Here is a 23674-nt window from a genome sequence, read left to right on the forward strand (position 1 = left end):
GAAATCTGAGCTATTTGTTCCTGAGAGTTTAGTTACTTTCCCTATTTCTTCCTGTAAATTGATAAGATTGTGCTGCTGGTAACTGGAAGTGCCAAATCAACTCAAGGACAGGATAGTGTTGCATATTGTTACAGATACAAGCTTAGATCATACTACTGAACACAAACATCTGGAGAAATGTTAAACAACAGATGTTCTAAACATTATCTGCATTGTAGGTTATGATTTTAACCATTTGATTTGTGATTCACACAAGAGACAACATTCTAAATACTTCATCTTCAACCTGCCAAAGTCCCGTAGAAGTCCTTGGCAGAGGTCCTATTGGCAATTTGAAGATATTATGGTCTGCGCTGGTTTTTGTATGATAATCGAACATTTTCTGCCAATTTCACAAAAAATTCAGACTTTTCGGCAATCCAATTCGGAAAAATTTCGATTTTTTTGTGCGACAATCCAAAAAAAAGTTGTGGCTTTCATGTGACGGATTTTTTTCGTGTTTTTTTAATGATAAATAAGGGATTCTAGTTTTTTTTATATTATTTTTTAAACATCAGAAATATTGAGATTTTGATAAATAACTCCCTGTATGAATACACCTCTATTTTCCCCCTGCATTAATAAACCTCTATCTATACAGTATGTGGTGCTCCAGTTCTAAGGACATATAACTACCAATTGGCACACAGCATTGTTAGAAATCCAACTTCTGATTAGCAGCTAAGGGTTATTAAACATGTAACAACCTTTTCACCTGTTGCTATTTACTCTTAAGTGTACAAGACTCCCAAGTGTAATGAATAATCCTAGGAGCACTGCAAGGTTTGCAAGAAAGACCCATATAGCACACAGTAGTTCGTACCAAGTCTGCTCTGTAGGTAGTGGGAGGGATGTCTTGAGAAAGAATTGCAGAACAAATCATCTTACCTGATGAAGAGAGGTAAAAAACAGAAATGTATTTGCCTGTTAGGTTTAGGAGGAAAACCTGTTAAATTAAGAAACATTAATGAAATATAAGTACACAATAAATGATATTGTTTAAATTATGATATTCCTCCTTATCCACTTCATCAACAGGTCACTATGGTCTTTCCCCCTTTGTTTTGATCTTTTGTATTATCCAGTTACCTGCAAACTAAAAAGTGCACAAGTTGGAAGCCAGTTTCAGCCCACACATGGAAATCTTTATTTATTCTGTGCTGTTAATGCAAAGATACATAAAAATAATAATGTTTTTTTTCTCTGAACTTGACTGTATTTAACTACAGGGAGGCCCAGGGGAGGAGGGGTCTAGTCATAAGCCATGAGACACACTACTTCCCCACTTTTAGCTTCTGCAACCTGTTCCCTTCCCCACTCCATTTATCGGCAGGTGCGCAAATAAATATTGTTTGCTGGAAATGTGAAATTACAGGTTCTATTCACAGTGTGATATTGTTTTTAATTTTCTTTTTATGAAAATGAATAAATGTATGATAATGCAATGGAATTAGTATTTTACTTCTACCAGCACACATCTGATATTCTTCACTTGGTTTACAGGGTGCAGATGAATGTTTTAAATGTGCCTACTATAGTGATGGTCCATTCTGTGTCAAGACTTGCCCAGCTGGAATCCAAGGAGAAAATAACACTTTAATTTGGAAGTATCCTGATGAAACTGGAGCATGTCAGTTCTGCCACCCAGAATGCAAACTGGGGTGAGTGGAAAAAATAAAAAAAATCTGTGATTGATCAGCATTTCTATCTGTAGGCCTATAGGTCCTAAAGTAACTTTTCACAATTTTTTCCACAATGCAAGCTGTTCTTTTAGAATTAGGGCTGCTCAGCTGGCTATTGCCTCCCAAGAGTCAGGATGGATTTTCACCTGAAAACATTACTGGGATGTAGTGGGTTGAATGTGGCACAAGAAACAGAACAGAACGGGAACTTATGATACTGCTTTAATTTTGTCCCAACTCACCTGTATTAAAGGTCTTGAGGAACTTTTTTTTTAACCAGTGGATGCAAGACTCTGGGGAGCCTTGTACTTGTGATAAGGTGTTAAATACAGGGCTCATCAGACATTGATGTGCAGGGCACAGAGATATGGACCAGTATCAGAGAAGCTAGGAACAAGAAGTTTCTATATTATTGCTACCAATCAATAATAATTGATTTTTTTACACAGCTTTTTACAGTTTTTCTGGTGAATTTAGTTTTACACTGCATAAATAGGACCCTTAATATAGACAGCCAATGTGTAAAATATACTAATTGGTGACAACTGGAAAGTACTGTGAACTCAGCAAAAGTGCCACAACATAACAGTAGTCAGCACTAAAGAATTTTCTATTGATAAATGGGTTTAGTAAAATAACCTATCAATAATTATGAATTTAAAACACATATGCCACCTGCGGATATCCACTTTAGAAGGGTAGCCCAAAATCAGTCTAAACAGTAGGATCGTATAATAATGCAATACTTTTGTAGGTATAGCAAATACATATAGTTATGAGCGGTAGGTGGAAGAATGCATGAAATCAACCACGGCTCTTCTCCCTGTTCCAAAACAAAAACACACACTACAGTGGTTTTCATTTTTTAGGTTTTTTACTTTTGATTGTCAACCCCTTTATTGAAATCTAGATTTCAAGCCTAACTCCATTATCTAATAAAAGTCACTGGGGCTCATTTATCAACATTGGGCAAATTTGCCCTGGGTTGATAAATGACCCCCCAGTGAAGTTTCCCCTGGTGCAGTAATCTGTAGTAACCAAAAAATTTGTGACCTTTCATCTGTACATTGGCACTGCCTATTTAATGTGTAAGTTTCACATTTTACCAGTGAGAAAGTCTGCTATTGGTATTTTAGGTAGTTACGATTTCTAACTATGTAAATTAGTCAATTTTAACCATGTACACATAGGACAAGCACCTAAAAATTATCTCTACCAGGCTAGTAAAAATCTACTGTATATATAGTTTATGTTTCTGAAATAAATGAGAGAGAAAGAATTTCAGTGTGGGAGAGGAACAGGATGAAATGTAACTCATATTTTCTTTTTTTTTATTTTCAATAGATGTGTGGGACATGGCATAGAGGGATGTCCTCCTCCTTGGTAAGTTTTATACAGAAATATTAGAAACATTATGATTGCAGATGTTGTTAAAAAATATTACCAAAAGGCAACAAGCATTTAATATTTCCCTGAGTTTGACAGTATTGACAGTATTGTACTTGCACTTTTTAAAGCCAACTATATACCAGACAGTCTAGGTTGATAACACACAAGCTAATTCCTGCAAACTAGCCTTGTGTATCCCCACTCATAGATGTCCATTAGCACTGACCTTGTCACCCGATGGGCAAAACACAGTATGGGAGTAAACCATGAGGGAGAAACATGTTTTCCAGATTTCTCAGATTTTCTCAGATTTTGAACGGTGACCCCCCCAACACTAAACATAGTTTATAAATCTCAGCTGAGGGCCCCATACTAATGTTAGCCAATCAGTGGAACTTCTAAGCTATTTTTTTTTAAAAACACATGGGCTGATGGCTCTGCTGCTCTCAGCCTGCATATTTTTACAGGCTGAGGTAAGCGGATCTGCTCAGTGCCCTGCTCCATTGATTTAAATTATACACTCCTGCGTCCACTCACACACAGAGGAGTAGTGGAGGTTAGTCCAAATATGCAAATGGAGGCATCTTCAGGTGTGTGCACACACGCAAGTGGTTTAGATAAATTGAGCCGGGGCACTGAGCAGTTCTGCTTCTCTCAGCCTGCAAAAATGCCCAATATGAGAGCAGCGGAGCCTTCAGCCAGTGTACCCATAGCCACAGAGCTACTAGTAGCAGCAACTTGTGGCTACAAAATGCAAAAAATATACATTGCCATAGACAATACTTAGAATTGCCTCTGCTAAAACACACACAAACTTGCAATATAAAATAATTCGCTGACGAGGAAGTCATTGAGGTCTGTAATCGGTCAAAAAACAAGGTCACTAACATTCACAATGGTTTTTTGTGAATGTTTGTTGCACTAATGCAATTACATTCCCCCAGTAGTGTCTTAGCAGAGACAATTATTACTATTGTCTATTTTGTAGCTGTGACAAGAAGCTACAAAAAGCTGACAGAATGTAACTTACCACATTTGTCTTACAGGTCCAACCATTCTGTTGCTGCAGGTGTTGTTGGAGGCATTCTTGGAGCTGTTGTGATTGGGCTTGTTGCATTCTTCCTTATTAGAAGGAATCGAATTAACAGGAAACGTACCATACGCAGGATTCTTCAAGAAAGAGAGGTATGTCCACTTTTATTTGCATTTTACCATTTTGATTTCTAACTATAAATTATGTCAATGCCACAGTGTTGTTTTCATCTATGGTAAAATTCCAATACCACATACCTTAGATAATTCTTAGATGTATTTGTATGCTTTGTTATTATCATTCAGTTATGCAGTAATTGATGGAAAGAACTTAGTTACTGTTACTGAAACCAAGTTTCAGAAGCTGAGTTGTATCCTTAGAATCTGATCTTACTTCATCATTTTTAATAGCTGGTTGAACCTGTTACCCCCAGTGGAGAGGCACCTAATCAAGCTCTTCTCCGGATCTTAAAGGAGACAGAGTTCAAGAAAATAAAAGTCCTTGGCTCTGGTGCATTTGGTACAGTTTACCAGGTAAGATAAACTTATACTCTATTAAAAAGCACTGTGTTTGGTTCTGTAGTAACAACTAAGTGCATAACTGCTGGATTGAGAAATACCTGTTGTATTTTACAGCCTATTTATTAAGTGCAGCAGCTCAACTCTGAGTTTTAATAATTGCAGACATGTTTGAATGCTGCTGTATGTATAGGGGAATAACTCTGTATTTTTAAACTGTAAAATGGGTCATTATATGCCCACAGTTCACCCAAACCACACCTACAAACTATATCTTCTAAACTCCTTCCAGTACTCACATTAGGGTCCATAATTCTGCACATAGGGACACTCCGTTTTATGGCATGTTTGTATTTTTAATTTCCTCTTCATTTTCCTGCTATTCCAGTAACAGTGGTTAACACCCATACCATAATTGTATTCTGCTTGTGTATTTTTAGCTTGTAGTACTCACAGCTACATTGCTATAACTGAATTATATGTACATAATTGCATGTGAAAAAAACATAAACCTAGAAAATGGCATCATCATTTTTTTTCTTTGTGTATTTTATACTGTATATACCCAACGCAGCTACATATATAGCTAAGGTGTTATATTTATATGGAAAGTACTGGTTGTGATTTTTGTTTAAGGTTGGGGGTGCAAAGGTAATGTACACCTTGCACACAAACCTTAGTATTATTTCCCAGATTGCGTGTCAGTTACTACCTGCCATGCATAGTTAAACCTGGCATAATTTACTTCGGTAGCAACTTAATTGAGGGAAATACATCCTGAACTAAAAGGATTAAAGGGGCTTTGGGTGTTACTTTTATCACAGAAACCCACTCTATTTATAACTAAGCCAGGCAGATGCTTTTGTGTTTTGCTGAGTATTGGGTGACTAATAAGAATATTGATTTTTTTTAATCAGGGGCTATGGATTCCTGAAGGGGAGGGCATCAAGATCCCTGTTGCTATTAAGGAGTTGCGAGAAGCCACATCCCCTAAAGCCAACAAAGAAATCCTAGATGTGAGTATTTTACATAAAACGATTTGATTTCAGACAGTTGTTAGATGATACGTGAATATATTGGATAATGTATGTCCAATTAAAACATTAACATACAGGTTATGGATTTAATTATGATCTTGCATCTCACTGTAATCCCATGGCTACGGCTCTCCATTGGAACCAGTAAGAAATAACCAGAGATCTCTGTGTCAGAGACCAAAGGATTAAGTTGTTTTAGTTGTTTAATCAACAACAGACAATGAAAAAGCAGCGGTGGCATAAAAGCAACAATCACCTTGTGTGCCAGTATCCTTAGGTGGCAAGATTTTGAGTCAAAATATCCACAATCATGTTTTTTTTCCCGGCAGGTAGGCAGGTGGTGAATTTGGCAAGGAGACACTGCATATACACCACTTTTTAAACCAGACAATTCTGTGCATTGCACCTTGTGCCAGATTATTATGTTCTCAGGATGACAGCAGTTTGCACAGACCATTGCCACAAGTATTGTGTGCATGGGCATAATTTTGCACCAGATAGTGCTTTTGCACTTGGGTCTGGGGCAAAAGTATGTTCTTATGTGTCAGTACATGAATACTTTAGGTACATTTAAGTTACACGAATGTTTGGTTTGATGACAAATAACTGCTCATATAACCACAATCCCCATAGGCTGTTTTAGGGATGGGCTTTTTCAGCAAATTGTTGCCAAATGCCAGGCATAGTTTTATTATATCACATTGTACCTCTGTAATCTCCAAGATAAACAGTTCAAGACAAGGAAAATCAGTGTTTAATAGTGTAAGAAAAATTAATTGGTAGTAAAAATATAATACAGTGACAAGTAAAACTAATTTACCCTAGTTTCATTTCAGAGGTGGAGAATAATGAACATTAAGGGAGTCTTAGCTTACCCAAAAAGTCTTCAATTGATGAATTTTAAAAAAGTATAATTCTTTTTTTAATGACGTGTCAGTGGATAGTGAATAAAGTGCTAAATTAGATTCAACAGGATAGTTCACCTATAAGTTTACTATTAGTAGAATGTCCTTCTTTTCAATTGGTTTTCATTTTTTTAAATAGTTCTTGTAGTATTTGTCTTCTTCTTCTGCCTCAAAAGTGGTGCAGCCAAATAAGAATTACTCTGTGAGGCAATAATTTATTTCTATCTATCTTCTATCTTTTCTTATTCATATTTCATATTCAATATTCAAGGTTAAATTGGACACTAGTACCAGATAGCTGCTAAACTTCCAAACTGGAGTGCAAAATCATTCAAACAGTCTTACCCTACTGGGGCTTGGGGATATTGCCATTTTACTGATCGAACATAGAATCTTGGAACATGCTAATAGAGGCTAATAATAAAACCTAAAAACGAAACTTAAGAAACTTAACAAAGGATTGACATTCTTAAGCGAAAAATTGTTCCTCAATTCTCTGAATTACCTAATCTGAAAAAAGTTTAAGAAAAACAAATATAGAATTGAGTATATAAAGAGTTAATAGCTTTGTGTAATGGGCCATCTTGGTAAAAAAAAAACATACAAATAAGTTTGAATACACCAAACCATAGTATCCATTTGCGCTGTAATTGGGGAATGGTCTTAATCAAATTCCTTAAGTAATGCCATGTGTGCAAACACAAGCTGAATAGAATGTCTGCCATTTCCATGTTCTATTCCCAGCAAGCTATTCCCCAGGATCCAGCTCAGCAGTTTGTTTGTGTTACTATGCCAGTTTTGCACTGCTATGTAGGCTTACTTTTCTTCATTTAAGTACTGCTTTTACCTAGTCATAACAAAATCTGCATTCCTCACTCCCTGATAAAATATTTGCAAAATAACTGCAAAAGTTCCAGCGAAGCTAGAAAACTACCCCTCAGCAGTCTCCTATAAATAAGCAATAGCTTGGAGCAGAGTGCCTCCAAAGACTTTTTGGCACACGGTAGTTTTATTGAACTGGCAAAACCTTAAGCTGGCCATAGACATGCAGATTTTATTGTTCGTTGCTAGCTGCCGGTCTACAACTAACCATTTAGATAAATAAAATAAAGCAGTAAAAATAACAAATCAGACAAAGTTATGGCCATTAACTGACAGACGGCAATTATAGGAAAGTTTTGTCCAACAAATATTAGTAACAATCACCCCTGATATCGTCTGTCCAATCTACTAAATGATCGATTGGCATGGTACTAAAAATGTTGGGACAATCTATAAACTGTCCGACAGTTGTATGAACCTTTGATTCATACGACTTCATCTTTGTATCCATGGGCAGTTTAGAAAACCATACTCCCCCCCTTCAAGGAAGAAAAATACAGCTTTTTTATTCATAATAAGAACATTTTTATATCAATAAACTTAACTATTGAACATGACTGTAAAACTTACAGCAAAAAGTAATACTTTGCTACTTACTTATTCTTATTCTTTAAAATCCCTGCTCCCATAACAATATATATATATATATATATATATATATATATATATATATATATATATATATATATATATATATATATATATATATATACTGTATATATCCACATGACCTGAAACATAGTAATGACTTCACAAGTTAGTACCTTTTACAACTGGATACAAAATAGGCTGATTTGCCTATATACTGTACATAATTACTTTAAAAAGCCTCTGCTAGATTTGACCCTGTATCATTAGAATAATATCTATTACTAGCTTCTTGTAGCAGCAAATTATGTAATCTGACAGGTATGGGTGGCACGTGTGTGTCAGGTTCATTGTGCATTTAACGGGCATTATACATTTGTATTTAATGTATGCCTAAACAGGACTTGCTCTAAATGTGCAGTCAGCCTATTCATTTAAATATGCTTTTTCTTATTTCTTTAGTTCTTTAAAGCATTTATGGTAGATACTAGTCAATCATTTAACTCTCCCTTTATACAGTGGGTAAATAAAAAGGGTGCAGGGCATGAGTCTGCCTTTGATGAGACATGTTGCAGTGGACTGTATGTTGAGTACTGCTGTGGGAAGCTGACTTTTCTAACAAATAGTGATGGGCGAGTCCAGATGCAACTTACAGGATCCATAGGTCTGTATAGGTGCCGAAATGTAATAAAAGGCACTATGCTTGCCCAGGACCAGTAAACCCTAGCAACCAGGTAGGATTTACTGGTCACCTGGGTTACTGCTCCTAGCCATTGTAGTGCCTTTTATTACATACTGGTTAGACACATTAAATAGCAGGGTATAGGGGATAATTATACATAGCTCATTATTTCTACTAGGGAATAGAGTGTGCTGTATAAATGCTAAAAGCATGTTTTCCATTGCATATTGAAAATGAATAGAATAAGCAGAACACATTTTTCATTCAAGCACTATTATTTTTCGGTGTTGCGGAAACCTGAATTTATCAAGTTGAAAATTACAACTTGCTAAAATGTACAGATTTCAAGTGATAGACACACTATGATTGAGCCAAACGATTTAATTTTTTAAACTGTTTCATGTTTTGGGTAGCTAGGTCTTTACAATGACTGCAATGGAGCTTTACTGTGCAAATAGTGTGTAGGCTTAGTGCTGTATGTAAAACGTAATATATAGGACTAGGCTGAGGAACAGCAGATAGGATGGATATTTAGCTAATGTGTGAATTACATGGTTTCTTTGTGGTTCCAACTTGTTTCTTTGTTAGCCAGGGAAATAGCCAGGGAACTTATTTTCCATAATTCAATGGTTCACATTAACTCAAGGACTATAGTGTGCTTAACAAGATAAAGAGAGACGGAGTTGGAAGGCTTCACAGTGGAATGTATGTTGTGCTAGTCCTGCCTGGAGCTGCACAGATTTCTGCATGTTATGCAAACAATTTAAGGCTGCAGAATAATTAATAATTATCAGTGGCACTGCTTCCTATATTAGCTATAGAAGCTGCCAGATCACAGTAGAAATTGGCCTTGTACACCTTAGTTGTTTACATTCAAACTAATAGAAATAGCATCAGAACTGACGATTAAAGTTAACCTGCCTGTTCCACAGCTGTCCATGTGCCTCAGGAGAAATAGTGAGTTCCATATGAAATAGTGAGTTTCATATTCTATCATTAACAATTTCTTCATTTTATTATTATAATGTGTATTGTTTTTTAGGAAGCATATGTCATGGCCAGTGTGGAGAACCCCTATGTTTGCCGCCTGTTAGGAATCTGCTTGACCTCCACTGTGCAGCTCATCACCCAGTTAATGCCATTTGGTTGTCTCCTTGATTATGTTAGAGAAAATAAAGACAACATTGGATCACAGCATCTTCTCAACTGGTGTGTGCAGATTGCCAAGGTAACCATCCCATGTTCTTTAAATATTATATTTACTGTGCCTTTCTGAATTTTAGGTAAAAAAATAGGTGCCTAGTGAAAAGCTTCTATATATGGGTGATAGATTGTATGCCTCTACCATCGTACTTTACCATCAGGAAAATCTCCTAGGAAAATGGCAGGATTTGGGTGGAGCCAGGCAAACATTAGGTAGGTAGGGACATAGTCAATATCCTAAAAACATTAAACCTACACAACCAATTACTCAGATATATCAAAGGGTAGCTAAACCCCTTTTTGAGTATAATATTTATTAGATATATCTATGTGATAGGTATGATAGGTATGATGAGCTATTGGAATGGCACAGAGGCACAGAAGCTTTATAGGAACTCTCTCGATTGAGATTTCTATATACAAAAGTTATTGCACCTTATACCTGGTGTAGCAGGTATATACACTGTACTTTGTTTTGACAACAGTTAACTTGCAAATGGTCATTATAAAAACGCCAGGTATCTTTATGCACCTCAAACAAGAGAACAGTGCATGAAATACAGGAAGAAAATGTAGATGCATCTGTTAAAAGCCAAAATAATAATTTATCTGTAACTACTTATGGCTCCAAAAACAGCTGCAGAGGATACTGTATATATAATATGTCAGCAACTGTTAATGCTTACTGATCAGACATTATAGGAGACTGTAGTTCTCTCTATATTTATTAACTATTAGTTTTTAGTTTTTGTACAGAAGAGTAAAGAAAAGAAGACCTTTATGGACATTAAAATGTTACCAAAAAAAAAAAAAACTTTGCATATTAATGTATAAAACATGAAAGGAAGGAGAATAATAGTGCCAAAATGCAGATGTTTGTTGTACAGAAGTCAATAGCCTCTTTCATTTTATTGAGAGGAAGTTAACTGACCCTTTGCAAGTCTATAACAATTTGAAAAAGCTATTTGCAATACAATGAAAGAACAATGAGTTCAAGTCCCCTATTAAAGTGACAGTAACTGAAAGCAGTCATTATTATACAGTGTATCCTAACCAAATCAAATTAGGACATGGGAGTTGTGTTGATGAATTGATGGAAGTGAAGTAGAGGATTTAATTTCTAACATATTATTTACAATAGAATGTGAAGATCACATACATAAGTACACATTAAATGAATAATATCAGTTGATCCAATTTATAAAGTGGACTTTTTATGCCACTACATAAAATTTAAATATCAATAATATTTCTCTCTTTTAGGGTATGAATTATCTTGAAGAGAGACGTTTGGTGCATCGTGATTTAGCTGCCAGGAATGTTCTTGTTAAAGGTCCACAACATGTCAAGATCACAGATTTTGGGCTAGCAAAGCTTTTGGGAGCAGAAGAGAAAGCGTATCAGGCAGAAGGGGGCAAAGTAAGTTTTAGTATAAAATCCATTAAAGCTTAGCACCCTGAGGATTCAAGGAAATACTCCTCAATCGCATTTCAATTTTCCTGGAGACATAAACTCATTATATTTATTGGATCCTTAGGTGCCAATCAAATGGATGGCATTAGAGTCAATCTTGCACAGAACCTACACCCATCAAAGTGATGTTTGGAGTTATGGTAAGCATTTAGACAACTTTACCCAGTCATTCTGCCACCAAAAAAGCAAATATTAAAATATTTCTAGATTTGCAGTTAATTGTATATAAATCCTGCCTTATATGCTACTTAAACAATGTGAATTAAACTACCTTTCCACCAAATCAAAGGTTAACTACTGAATGCACATAGTTCTACTGCTTTTTTTACATTTTTGCTGATGAGTCCTCCTTACGATTTAGTACACCAATAGGCAGTGAAGGCCCAACTTATAATGAGGGGCCTTGATGTGACCAAAGTGTGGAAATACTACATTTTTCAATTCAATTCCAGGATTGTGAATATGCGGTACAGTATCGTTAAATCTTTTTTTCTTTTCTCCAGGGGTCACAGTGTGGGAATTGATGACATTTGGTTTGAAGCCCTATGATGGAATTCCAGCCAGTGAAATTTCAAACATTTTGGAAAAAGGGGAGCGTCTTCCTCAACCACCAATCTGCACCATTGATGTCTATATGATTATGGTGAAATGTGAGTTGATAATGGGCGGTATAGATTGATATATGTACATGCACTTTAATTTAGACCCATGAAAGGGATTATTTTTCCTGGAAATTTGAATTTTCCATGAACTCTTCCCTTATCATTTACCTTCTAGATGGTTATTCCATTCTAATAATGCAATATGTGCCTGTTACTGGTTACTGTTAAACATTATATATAAAATATTCATTAGGTATTAGACTACAGTAACATGTTAAAATAGCAAACTACCTCTGACTTATTCTTGTGCTGAATTGTGCAACATGAAAGATACTCTAGATTTTCAGTGCATAGGAGTATTGATGGGCAAATCTGACCCGTTTTGCTTCGTTAAAAAGTCACAAAATGGCAAATATTCTCTCATCAAGAAATTTGATGCGAGACAGATTTTTTCTATGGATGTCATTTTAGCTGCAAAACCCAGCAAAAAAATTTGCTCATCAATACATGGGAGAGTAGAAATGCTCTACATTCTGCCCTCAAGACAGCTTTCTGAAATGTACATTTGTACATTTTATAAAATAAATTTGTATAGCTTAAACACTCCCAACTTAAAATCATTGATAGGAAATTACCAAAAAATTTATTTTCTACTTGTTTTTAGGTTGGATGATTGATGCCGAGAATCGTCCAAAGTTCCGGGAACTGAGTGGTGAATTTACCAAAATGGCTCGTGACCCAACCCGCTACTTAGTCATTCAGGTAAAGTGTACTACTTAATGGTGGAAGGATATCAGTTCATAGTTACATTCTACTACTAGTACTTGTCTTGAGTTAACCTTAATTTTTTAAATATGAATATACTGTATATATAGTTCTTCAATGCCAAAATCATAGCCAATACATACTGGTTATTTTTCTAGCGTTTAGTAGGGATTTTTGACAGTGCCACAGTATTTTCAGGAAAGAGAGACGGTTGTAAGTTTCAGACACTTTTTGAACTTTTCTATTTGACCATAGCTTGTATACAGCTTCTTGTTGGGAAAGATTGTATGCCACCTGTCAATGATGTCATTGAATCACCTACTTGTTCATTGAGATTATGTGGCCATAACTAAATGTTTTCGTTTCATGTGACAGGGAGATGATAGAATGCATTTACCAAGTCCTGTTGAATCCAATATCCATCCTGCATTGGTTGAAGAACATCTAGGTGACATTGTCGATGCTGAAGAGTATCTGTTGCCGCATCAAGGATTCTTCACTAGTCCCTCAAATTCTAGAACACCTTTACTAAGCACAATGGTAATTTAAAAGGTTTTGCTTACTGCTATATATTTATTTGCAGTTTGTTACTAGTTCTGGTGCAGGGCATCCAAGGGAAATAATTGTATTCAATACATATTGGTACTTCACTAGAAAAGTTTTTTAAAGTAGATTTTCTTGAAGTGATTCTATTTCTCTGTCATTTTAGAGTTCTACTAGCAACAACTCACCTGTCATATGCATCACTCGAAATGGGGTATGTTTATCCTCTGAGCTTCTTCTGGTATGGGACAGGATTGGTCTTGTCTTTATTCATTATGTTGGTAGCAGAAAACATCTCTAGGGCCTAATATTTGGCTACACCTATCACCCCATCCAAAAGCATGTTTGTAATATGATGTTTTTACACATGTATTGAAGGTATGCAGCAGTCCTTTCTGTAGAAATCATAAACAATGTGCAGCATTTCACTAAAAGTCATGAATGTAATAGGAAGATATAATGATCTGTACAGTACTTGTTTGTATATCCCCCAAAGAATATAGGTCTCTGTAAAAATGTATTGCATAAAACAGCTCATATGTAAAACCCTGATTTGTATAAATAAACTATTTTCATAATAATATACTTTCGTAGTAGTATGTGCCATTGGGTAATCCTAAAAAGAAAATTGCCATTAAGAATTAAGCGCCACCCTGGGATCCTATGATTCACAGTTAGCTTATATGAGCCAATTAACAGACAAGAGTTCTGTCTTTTGCTCCCACACTTCTCCCTGTTTCGAATTTCTGGTTTTCAAACTGCAAATTCATCTCTTCTAGTGCAGAAAACACAATTGTGCTCTTTGCATTAGCATTGTGTACCCCCCAAACCCCCGCCAGCAACAAAAAAAGTGAGTGCAGGGGGTGGGGTTAAGCCACCTCATGGCAGCTGAGGGGTCAGAATTGCCCTTATTAAGTATTCATTTTAGGGTTATAGTTTTCCTTTATACTATTGCAGAATTAAAATGACCTTTTTCAGCCACGATCTGGTGTCAAATGCCATTGTTGGAAGTGATACTGTATAGCCATGATTGCAATAATCAGTACAGGAAATAATGTATTATATAGATATTTTAAGAACTGCTGTTTATATGGTCAGTATGATGTCAATTGTTTATATATAACGTTCACAGAGAAATATATCAGTATTTCTTATTGCTATTTTATAATGTTATATAGGGGCCGCCTGCTAGCGAAGACAGCTTTGTTCAAAGATACAGCACCGATCCAACAGTCATTTTGGAAGACAGCATTGATGATGAGTTCCTGCCTGTGCCAGGTCAGTATTTACTACAGAAAAGTGGGAAATATGTCAGCCTTTCATATGTGTTCACTGCTTGACTTGTGAAGAATGGCATCTTCTAAATGCACATAGGGAAAAATCTGTGTCTATATGTTGACAGCCTAATACTTTCAGTTACAACAGTCTAACATATGTTTGAAGCTAGACTTTGTGCTGTCATGATGTACTGTATTATTTGGTGAGTCCAGTCCAGCAGGAAAGGCATTAATCATTACCTAGACTGAGTTTAAAATTATAGTGGACTGGCAGATTCATTTTAAATGATTAAGGGTACGTAAGTACTTCTACATGTAGATGATAAATTAAGGGCTTGTTTTGTTTATATCGTTTTTGAGCATCCCATAAGAACATTTCCACACTGAATAGAATCGTGTAAAATTATATTTGTTTATTATTATTTATGGTTCTTATCTTTTTTGGTTAGTGGGGGTTCATACTCACACATAGGGGATTATTTATCAAGGTCCAAATTTATCTCAGTATTTCTAATATCAAACTTCGAGCAACTCCAAATTCCTGAATAAATAAGGTCCTTATTTATGAAGAAAAAAACCCCGAAAAAAGAGGGTTCCTTCCCCATTGACTTATACAGGACCTCAAGAGCTTTTAGATGCTGAGTTTTGGATTCTGAATTTTTAGACCATCGCACGTTAATAAATCTCGAAAAATTCTTAGTTTTTTTTTTGCTCCAAAAACTACGAATTATTCGAGGTTCAGATATTCGGACCTTGATAAATAACCCCCATAATAATTGCTTACAGGAATGAGAGCATCTTTTCTGAAGGAACATTCCACCAATTCTAGCTGAAATTATTTTATATGTTTTACATTTTTTTCAGAATATGTAAATCAGATGGTTCTAAAACCACTTGTGGAGACACAGACAAATTCAGTATATCAAAATCTGATTCCATCTGGGAATACTATGTCTCCTAAGGAGAACCTTTACCAGAATTCTCACAGCAATGGCCTTAACAACCCAGAGTATTTGAACGCAGACCAAACCCTTGTAACTAAAACTGACTTTGATTATTCTTCCATCTGGGACCAAAAGGCCAACCTTCAGATAAATCTGGATAACCCTGACTATCAGCAGGATTTCTTCCCAAAAGAACACAAAACCAATGGACATTTTAAAATTCCTGCAGCACAAAACCCTGAATACTTTGGTTTGGCACCCGTGACCGATTATGTTGAAGCTTCAGCATGACCACAAGGGCAGATAACAATCCTGGCATCCTTTTGTTTTGGGAAATAGATGGGTTTCTTTGGCCTTTGCGAATATGTGAATAGCACTGGAACCCACTGACTTATGTACAGTATAATTTGGCAAAGACATTGGAGGCACATTATGGATAGATAATGGAACATTAACTTGGAAGTGGCAAAAGATTTCTTCAGTGTTGCTTCAGCAAACCTTTTATATAGAAATTACATATAAATAGAAATTACATATAAATATATTTTTTTTATTCTGTACCAAAACAACATTACATTTCTTTTATTTTTCTTTCTTTTCTTTTCTTTTTTCTACAAGTTATAGCAATTATGGCACCTTTTTGTGAATATTGGATTGCATTGTGGGAAAATTCATTTTTAATAGCAAAACAGAGGAGCTTATTTTGGTGGAAAAACTTGAAAGAGCTATTGTGGTTTCTCCACTCAGACTACACAAAACAATATTTGACATAATATTCCCATGACATTTCGACAACAGACTTGGAAATGTGATCCTCTGTACCCAGCAGGGCAGTTTATCAAAATACAAGATAATTGTTTGTTCTACCAGAAGAAAATATTAACCTTGGCTAAAATAAGCAATGGTTAATTACATTCCTCCTGCTGTTGATGAATTACAGCATCCTCACTGCCATTTGGGCAACCTTGGCATTTCATCACCAAGATGCATGTATGTATCAGCTGTCTTTTATGAGTTTTTAAAACCACCCAAACTGTATTATGTATAGTGAAAAAATGTATTTCTAAGCAGCTTTCTAATATACATCAATAAATATATTTCAAATGTTTCAAAAATAATGTGTAAATGGAATTGCAATTACAAAAAAGCAATGCTTGTTTAATCTGTTCTCTGCTAATACACTTGTCTCAGTTTCTCTTCCAGATCTGTTGACTTCTAAAACTTTATATACAGGAGTCAAAATTAGCAGAGAATATAAACAACCAGACAGATATTGCTTCCAACTGCAATTGCATTTACAAATAAATGGCACTTATTCGAAGTGCTGAAATATGGTCATGCAAAATGTAATTTTGGTTGACATATCTTTAATAAAAGGTGTAGATATCAGAAACATCATATGGAGGCCATCATGTTCTTACACAGCCTTGCTCAGCTTGGCCTAACTGCTAAAATATAATAATGATTCCAGATTAAATACAACTCTGAATATTTATAAATAAAAAAGGCAATTATGCTTGCCTGTACTTTAACCATGTTAAAATTTTAAAGGACACGGAAAGTCTAAAATAGAATAAGTCTAGAAATGCTGTATTTTGTATACTAAACATGAACTTACTGCACCACACCACAAACCTAATCGATCAAATGATGTATGCTTTCAAAGTTGGCCATAGGGGGTCACCATCTTGTAACTTTGTTAAACATCTTTGCAAGACAAGCCTGTGCACATACTCAGTGTGGTCTGGGCTGCTTAGGGATCGTCATAAATTATCAAAAGAGCACAAGTCAAATAATATCTGCCAGAAGCCGATACAGCAGACTGATTAATAATCAGAATATACAGACTGCACTGGGTCCTGTGTTGTCATGTAATCTAATGTGGATTTTATAGTTTTTGTAAACTATAAAAATGTAATCAGTGAACAGCCTCTTTGAAATCTTTATATAACTGCCACTCTGGTTGTTAAAAGGTTAACAGTAAGGATGTATGATCCCACTCACTCATGCATAATCCCACTCACACATGCATAATCCTGCTCACTCGTGCATAATCCTGCTCACTCATGCATAATACCACTCACTCATGCATAATCCCGCTCACTCATGCATACTCCCGCTCACTCATGCATAATCCCGCTCACTCATGCATAATACCACTCACCCATGCATAATCCCGCTCACTCACTCACTCATGCATAATCCTGCTCACTCATGCATAATACCACTCACTCATGCATAATCCTGCTCACTCATGCATAATACCACTCACTCATGCATAATCCCGCTCACTCATGCATAATCCCACTCACTCATGCATAATCCCGCTCACTCATGCATAATCCCGCTCACTCATGCATAATCCTGCTCACTCATGCATAATCCCACTCACTCATATATAATCCATCATAATCCCACTCACTCATGCATAATCCCACTCACTCATATATAATCCATCATAATACAACTCACTCATGCATAATCCCGCTCACTCATGCATAATCCTGCTCACTCATGCATAATACTGCTCACTCATGCATAATCCCGTTCACTCATGCATAATCCCACTCACTCATGCATAATCCCGCTCACTCATGCATAATCCCACTCACTCATGCATAATACCACTCACTCATATATAATCCATCATAATCCCACTCACTCATGCATAATCCAGCTCACTCATATGCATAATCCTGCTCACTCATATGCATAATACCACTCATACATTTAATACCACTCATACATTTAATACCACTCACTCATGCATAATCCCACTCACTCACATGCATAATCCCAATCATGCATAATCCCACTCATACATGTATGATTGAGTGGGATTACAAGTATAAGTGAGTGGGATTACAGGTATGAGTGGGATTATGCATATGAGTGAGTGGGATTGTGCGTATGAGTGGGATTATGCATATGCATGAGTGGGATTATGAGTATAAGTGGGATTATGCATATGATTATGCATACTTATGAGTATGTGATTACAAATATGAGTGGGATTATGCATGAGTAACTTCAGACCATCAGGCGTGGCTGGATATGCAAATATAAATGATTATGGCCGCCTGGTTAAAGCACATCTTGCATTCAGGAAAACACTACAGTGCGGCTAACGGAGGGGATACAGATACTACCTGACCCAATACAGAGACAATGATGCATTTTGTACGGGGAATATGTGCCCAACCTAAAAACATGGTAAGGGTTTATAGGGTTTACATGTCCTTTAATACAAACTTTCTCCAACTCTCCACAACCAGTGGCTGCAGCAAAGTATCCTCCAAATTGAATCCCAGTTTATCTGTTTAAATCTGGCTCCATGATCTTTGTTACAATGTAATTTCTCCTACCGCACGTCTGTAGTTCACCAATCCTGCAACTGGTGGTGCGTTTCTTCCGCTGGCCCGGCCGGGTCCCTTAGCAACAAATGTGTATAGAAAATGGATCCGCACACACACTGGTTAATGCAGTCGAAGAGTATCCCCTTTTATTCAGCCACCAATCATTCAACGTTTCGGGGGGGAACACCCACCCTTCATCAGGGAAGGGTAGGTGTTCCCCCCCGGGTGGGTGTTCCCCCCCGAAACGTTGAATGTTTGGTGGCTGAATAAAAGGGGATACTCCCGACTGCATTAACCAGTGTGTGTGCGGATCCGTTTTCTATACACATTGGGTGGGTGTTCCTCCCGAAACATTGAATGTTTGGTGGCTATATAAAAGGGGATACTCCTCGACTGCATTAACCAGTGTGTGTGCGGATCCATTTTCTATACACATTCCATGATCTTTGTCCCTGCAGCTGGAGTTGGAAACAGTAAAGGGGATGTAAAGGCAAAAATAAAATTCAATACAAATCTCTACACAGTCGCTGACTGCTCAACAGGCAAACAAACAAAGCTGCTTGAGTTCTGCACGGCTGGGAAGTAAGTGGGGGCTCCCCCTGCTGTTCATAAGTATGATTGTTTCCCTGCAGAGCAGTTAGGGACCTTCTGACAATTCCTATCCACAGCAGTAAATGAAGGGGGAATTTCACTGCAGTCAGGTTTCCTATTAAAATGGTACATATTTTTTAATTAAAGTATATTGGAGATAGGTTTCTTTTTCATTAAAGAAAGTAAAAATTGGATTTTATTTTTTTGCCTTTCCTTGTCCTTTAAGGATCTAACAGATAAATGCCCTAGTTTTGATGTGATCGTGTTTATTAAACCAAAAAAAATATACCTGGGCACATTAGTAAAATGCATTAAGATCATCTCTAATACAAACATATTTAAGTTATAGCTAAGTTTAAGCTTTAGACATGAGCCATGGTTAAATCAAATCTTATTATGATAGAATTGCTATCATATGACATAGTAAACAAGGACAATGGCTAGTTCTAAAGATATATGCATATGGGAAATACCTTTTGTATGTCATTTGTTTTATATGGGATCAAAAGCATCAAATAATTTATTAAAGATCTGACAAATTATTTTTATTAGAATTCAGCACAACAAAGATTAATGTAGCCCTTTGACTGTGATGAATTGTGATATAATTTAAACAGGGGTTTCATACCCACAGCTTCTATAATTTTATAACAGACCTGGTATTAATTGGATTTAATGTTTTGTGCGTTTATGTGTTCAGATAAACGTACCCAAAAGGCTAAATGCTAGCAAGACATTAATCAATCTCTGTAAAACCTTAATCGGAGGTTGGAGCCTGTCATAGTCACATTATTGAGTGACCTGGCTCACTTATTTTATTTTTCATTTAAACTCTTACATTCTGTACATACATAAAACTCATGTAAAAAAAAACACTAGGAATCAATGGAAGAATGTTGCATTGTTCCATGCTGTGAGAATTAAATGTGCTACTGCTTCATAATAATGATCATGCAGCAATTTCTGTAGCGTTAGCAGCTGCTCTGGGAAACACATACCCAACTATTGGATTGGGAGTTAGCTGTGTGGGTTTCTCTTGAGTTCAGCAGACAGAATGGGCAGGTACAAGTTCCATAGGAAGCCAATTCAAGGTCACTACTCTCTCATATCTTAATCATACAGTTCTGGTAGATGTATTAGCTTTCCAGGGCAATTAATAGACTGATAAGAGATTAACAACTGAGGCGAACATATGCTGTGTGTTTGTAGGTCACAAGTGGGGAATTAATTCATATAAGGGCCTCCTAATACAAAAGGTGTGTTTTTCCATTATTTACTTAATCCATAATGAATATGTTGTGTGTGTAACTGGAAAACTAAAGGATAAGGTACTATAAATCTAATGTATTTTCTCATGAATGTATAGATAGAAAACAAAGTACAGGTTTTGAACCTGTTATCCAAAATGCTCGGGACATGGGGCTTTCTGGATATTAGATCTTTCCATAATTTGGATCATCATACCTTAAATCTACTAGAAAATCATGTAAACATTAAATAAACCCAATAGGCTGGTTTTGTTTCCAATAAGGATTAATTATATCTTAGTTTGGATCAAGTACAAGGTATTGTTTTATTATTGCAGAGAAAAAGGAAATACTTTTTTTTTAAAAAAAAAAAACATTATTTGGATAAAATGGAGTCTAAGGGAGACAGCCTTTTTGGAGCTTTCTGGATAACTGATCTCTGGGATTTGGAATGGTCTGGTTGTAAAGGATCTAGGATGACCCCTAAATAAAAGTTTCACTATTCAGTAGCCTTTAGGCTGCACTTCCCATATGAAATCCTTATAATGAGTTGATTGGGACACACTAGGTACAGCTGTTGTCTCAGGTGCCTTTTGCCCCGATCAATAGCTGTGGAGGGGGGTTAAACACTATCAATGTAAGTATAAAAAGTACAGAATTTATTTGGACATGCTTTAAAAATCACCTGACGTCCTACTTTGCACAGTCATATTTTTTTTTAAAAGGGAAGTGAGTCACAAAGACACTGCCTATACATAGACAAGTAGGCTTTACAATTACATAGATTCAAATTCAGGTTAGAAATCAGCCCAGTATTGGTGTCCATGAATAAGCCTGCCTAAAACCAAATATTTATATAAATATAGAGGAGGTTTTGAAGCATTTAGCTACAATGAACCTTACACTGATTCTTCAACTCAACACCTTTATGACAATGTAGCAAATCTTTTCACACAGCACTAATTTGACTTATTTGTGGGTGAACCATAAACTGAAACCTTAGGGGGTTATTTATTAAAGTCTGAATGCCAAATATTTTTTTTTAATAAATGAATTTTCTGAATTTACTGAATTTTAGTGGGTAAAAAAACAAAAAAATTTGTGATTTATTATACCCGAAGGCTGCTGAAATTTTGAATTCGAAAATACTCCATCTCCAAGATGTTGGGGTCCTGTAGAAGTTGATGGCAAAGGTCCCATTTCAAATTTGAAGATATCATGGTCTGCGCTGAGTTTTGTGCAAAAATCCAAAAAAAATCAAGGCGTTTTGGGCATAAAACCAGAAACATTTTTCAAGTTTTCTTCCAAAGTTTAACAACTTTTTTCAATGATAAATAAGGTCAAATCAGGATTCTAGGTTGGTCTGAGTATGACTGTACTTATTAGTTAAACCCTACATTTTAAAAAATTGTTCATTCAAATCAATAAATTGTGAATACATCTGCTATCTTGACATATTGGTATTAAGTTCTAAAATCAATACAAAATACAGTACAGTATTGTTCTGCATCAGAACCTTTTAGCATCTCTGCCACATAGATTAAGGGGGTTATTTATTTAAGTTTGAATGCTAAAAACTCGATTTTTTTAGTACAAAGGAAATTCTGATTGATCCTATCCAACCATACAATTGATGGAACTAAAAAAAAGGTATGACAGCTGTATTTGTGAGCTCCGTTATTTAGGACCAAGAATGTTTTACAGCTGTATTCCGATTGGCTGTATTTTTTTTTTTTTTTTTTTAAATGACCAAACTTTTTATAAATCCAAACACAACCAGTTGTAAAACTTCAGCTACACAGTCAACGCCAGTCCTTAAGATTTACTAATAGCTTTTGGCTGTAGAGTTGCATTTTCAATGGACTTACTTTCACCATTGAAAGGCATCCTTAGATTTCGGGTCTATTGCTACTGGAAGCTGTAGGTCAGCAATAGCCTGAGTGTCAGGTTGACTACTACAGATTTAGGATATGGTTATAACTTTGTGCAATATCTCCATCTTAGTAACTGGATCTCTTCCACTTTTGTCAACATGATGTCTGGGTTAGAGTAGCCCCATCACAAGTGTGTCTTTTACAAAGAGAAATCCACAGTGAAATCAGTGCCATGTATGGATATCTATAGGCTCTGAATTTCACTTCCAGTGTATTGGGCAGAAAAGTGTTTACACTTTCACCTATGCATGTTTCCCATTGAAGTTAAGCTGCAGAAGGCATAGAGGTTGCTGGTCCTAGCTTTAGACATGCCTACATGTGTAGAATATAATTTTGTATTCCTGCTGCAGGGTTCAGCTTGCCTGATCATGCAAACTAAAGGAACATTATTATACACTTACAAAATGGTATTTCACTAATAAACATAGACAGTCACTGTTAAATGCCAGCTAGTGGGATCTCTGCCCCTCAGATCTTTTAACCAGAAGAGCATTTTCACCCAAAAAAAGAGGTGAAGCATATGCCAATGAGGCCACCAACTTTATGATACTATTACAAATTAGACTGAATCATAATGTGTATTCTGCTTCTCTGTTCAACAGAGCCATTGGTAGAGCAATGTAATTAAACCAAAACACCCAATCAGCAGGTGGAATGTACTTGTTGACCAATTAAATAGGTTACTAGGGCTGGAGTGATTGCAATGACATTGGTTTTCCTTCCTTGAGAAATTGAGGTTTTACTCACAAAAACAGTTGTAAAAATATGTATCATATCTGATGTATTGCTTGTAATAATGACAGTTTGCATGGATTATTATTACTCTGACATGAGGGTACATGATGTTTCCTAGTGCCCCAGGGCACTTCACCACTGACCAAATGTTTTATTATAATTGCCAAATGTAAATCTATTATACTTATGGTGTGTAAGGTTTACTACAGATGAGTATTTCATTAGCTGTATATTCCCTTTTTTGTGTTT

The 23674-nt window shown here is 36.0% G+C and overlaps 1 protein-coding gene across 2 annotated transcripts in view; it reads left to right on the forward strand.

The window, feature by feature from the left end:
- The window catches only part of egfr.S (epidermal growth factor receptor S homeolog), a 145572-nt gene extending 128286 nt beyond the window's left edge, over positions 1-17286 (forward strand). For both annotated transcript variants that reach the window (XM_018269348.2, XM_041567573.1), the window contains 14 exons: positions 1543-1700; positions 3066-3104; positions 4157-4295; positions 4554-4676; positions 5579-5677; positions 9798-9983; positions 11222-11377; positions 11496-11571; positions 11935-12081; positions 12698-12795; positions 13174-13338; positions 13508-13555; positions 14520-14619; positions 15483-17286. In XM_018269348.2, coding sequence (XP_018124837.1) covers positions 1543-1700; positions 3066-3104; positions 4157-4295; positions 4554-4676; positions 5579-5677; positions 9798-9983; positions 11222-11377; positions 11496-11571; positions 11935-12081; positions 12698-12795; positions 13174-13338; positions 13508-13555; positions 14520-14619; positions 15483-15853 — 1905 coding nt within the window. In that variant the 3' untranslated portion in view covers positions 15854-17286. The remainder of the gene's footprint in view (positions 1-1542; positions 1701-3065; positions 3105-4156; positions 4296-4553; positions 4677-5578; positions 5678-9797; positions 9984-11221; positions 11378-11495; positions 11572-11934; positions 12082-12697; positions 12796-13173; positions 13339-13507; positions 13556-14519; positions 14620-15482) is intronic.
- Positions 17287-23674: the final 6388 nt, after the last annotated feature.

This window comes from Xenopus laevis, chromosome 6S, assembly GCF_017654675.1.
Source record: "Xenopus laevis strain J_2021 chromosome 6S, Xenopus_laevis_v10.1, whole genome shotgun sequence".
In the NCBI taxonomy this organism is placed as follows: Eukaryota; Metazoa; Chordata; class Amphibia; order Anura; family Pipidae; genus Xenopus; species Xenopus laevis.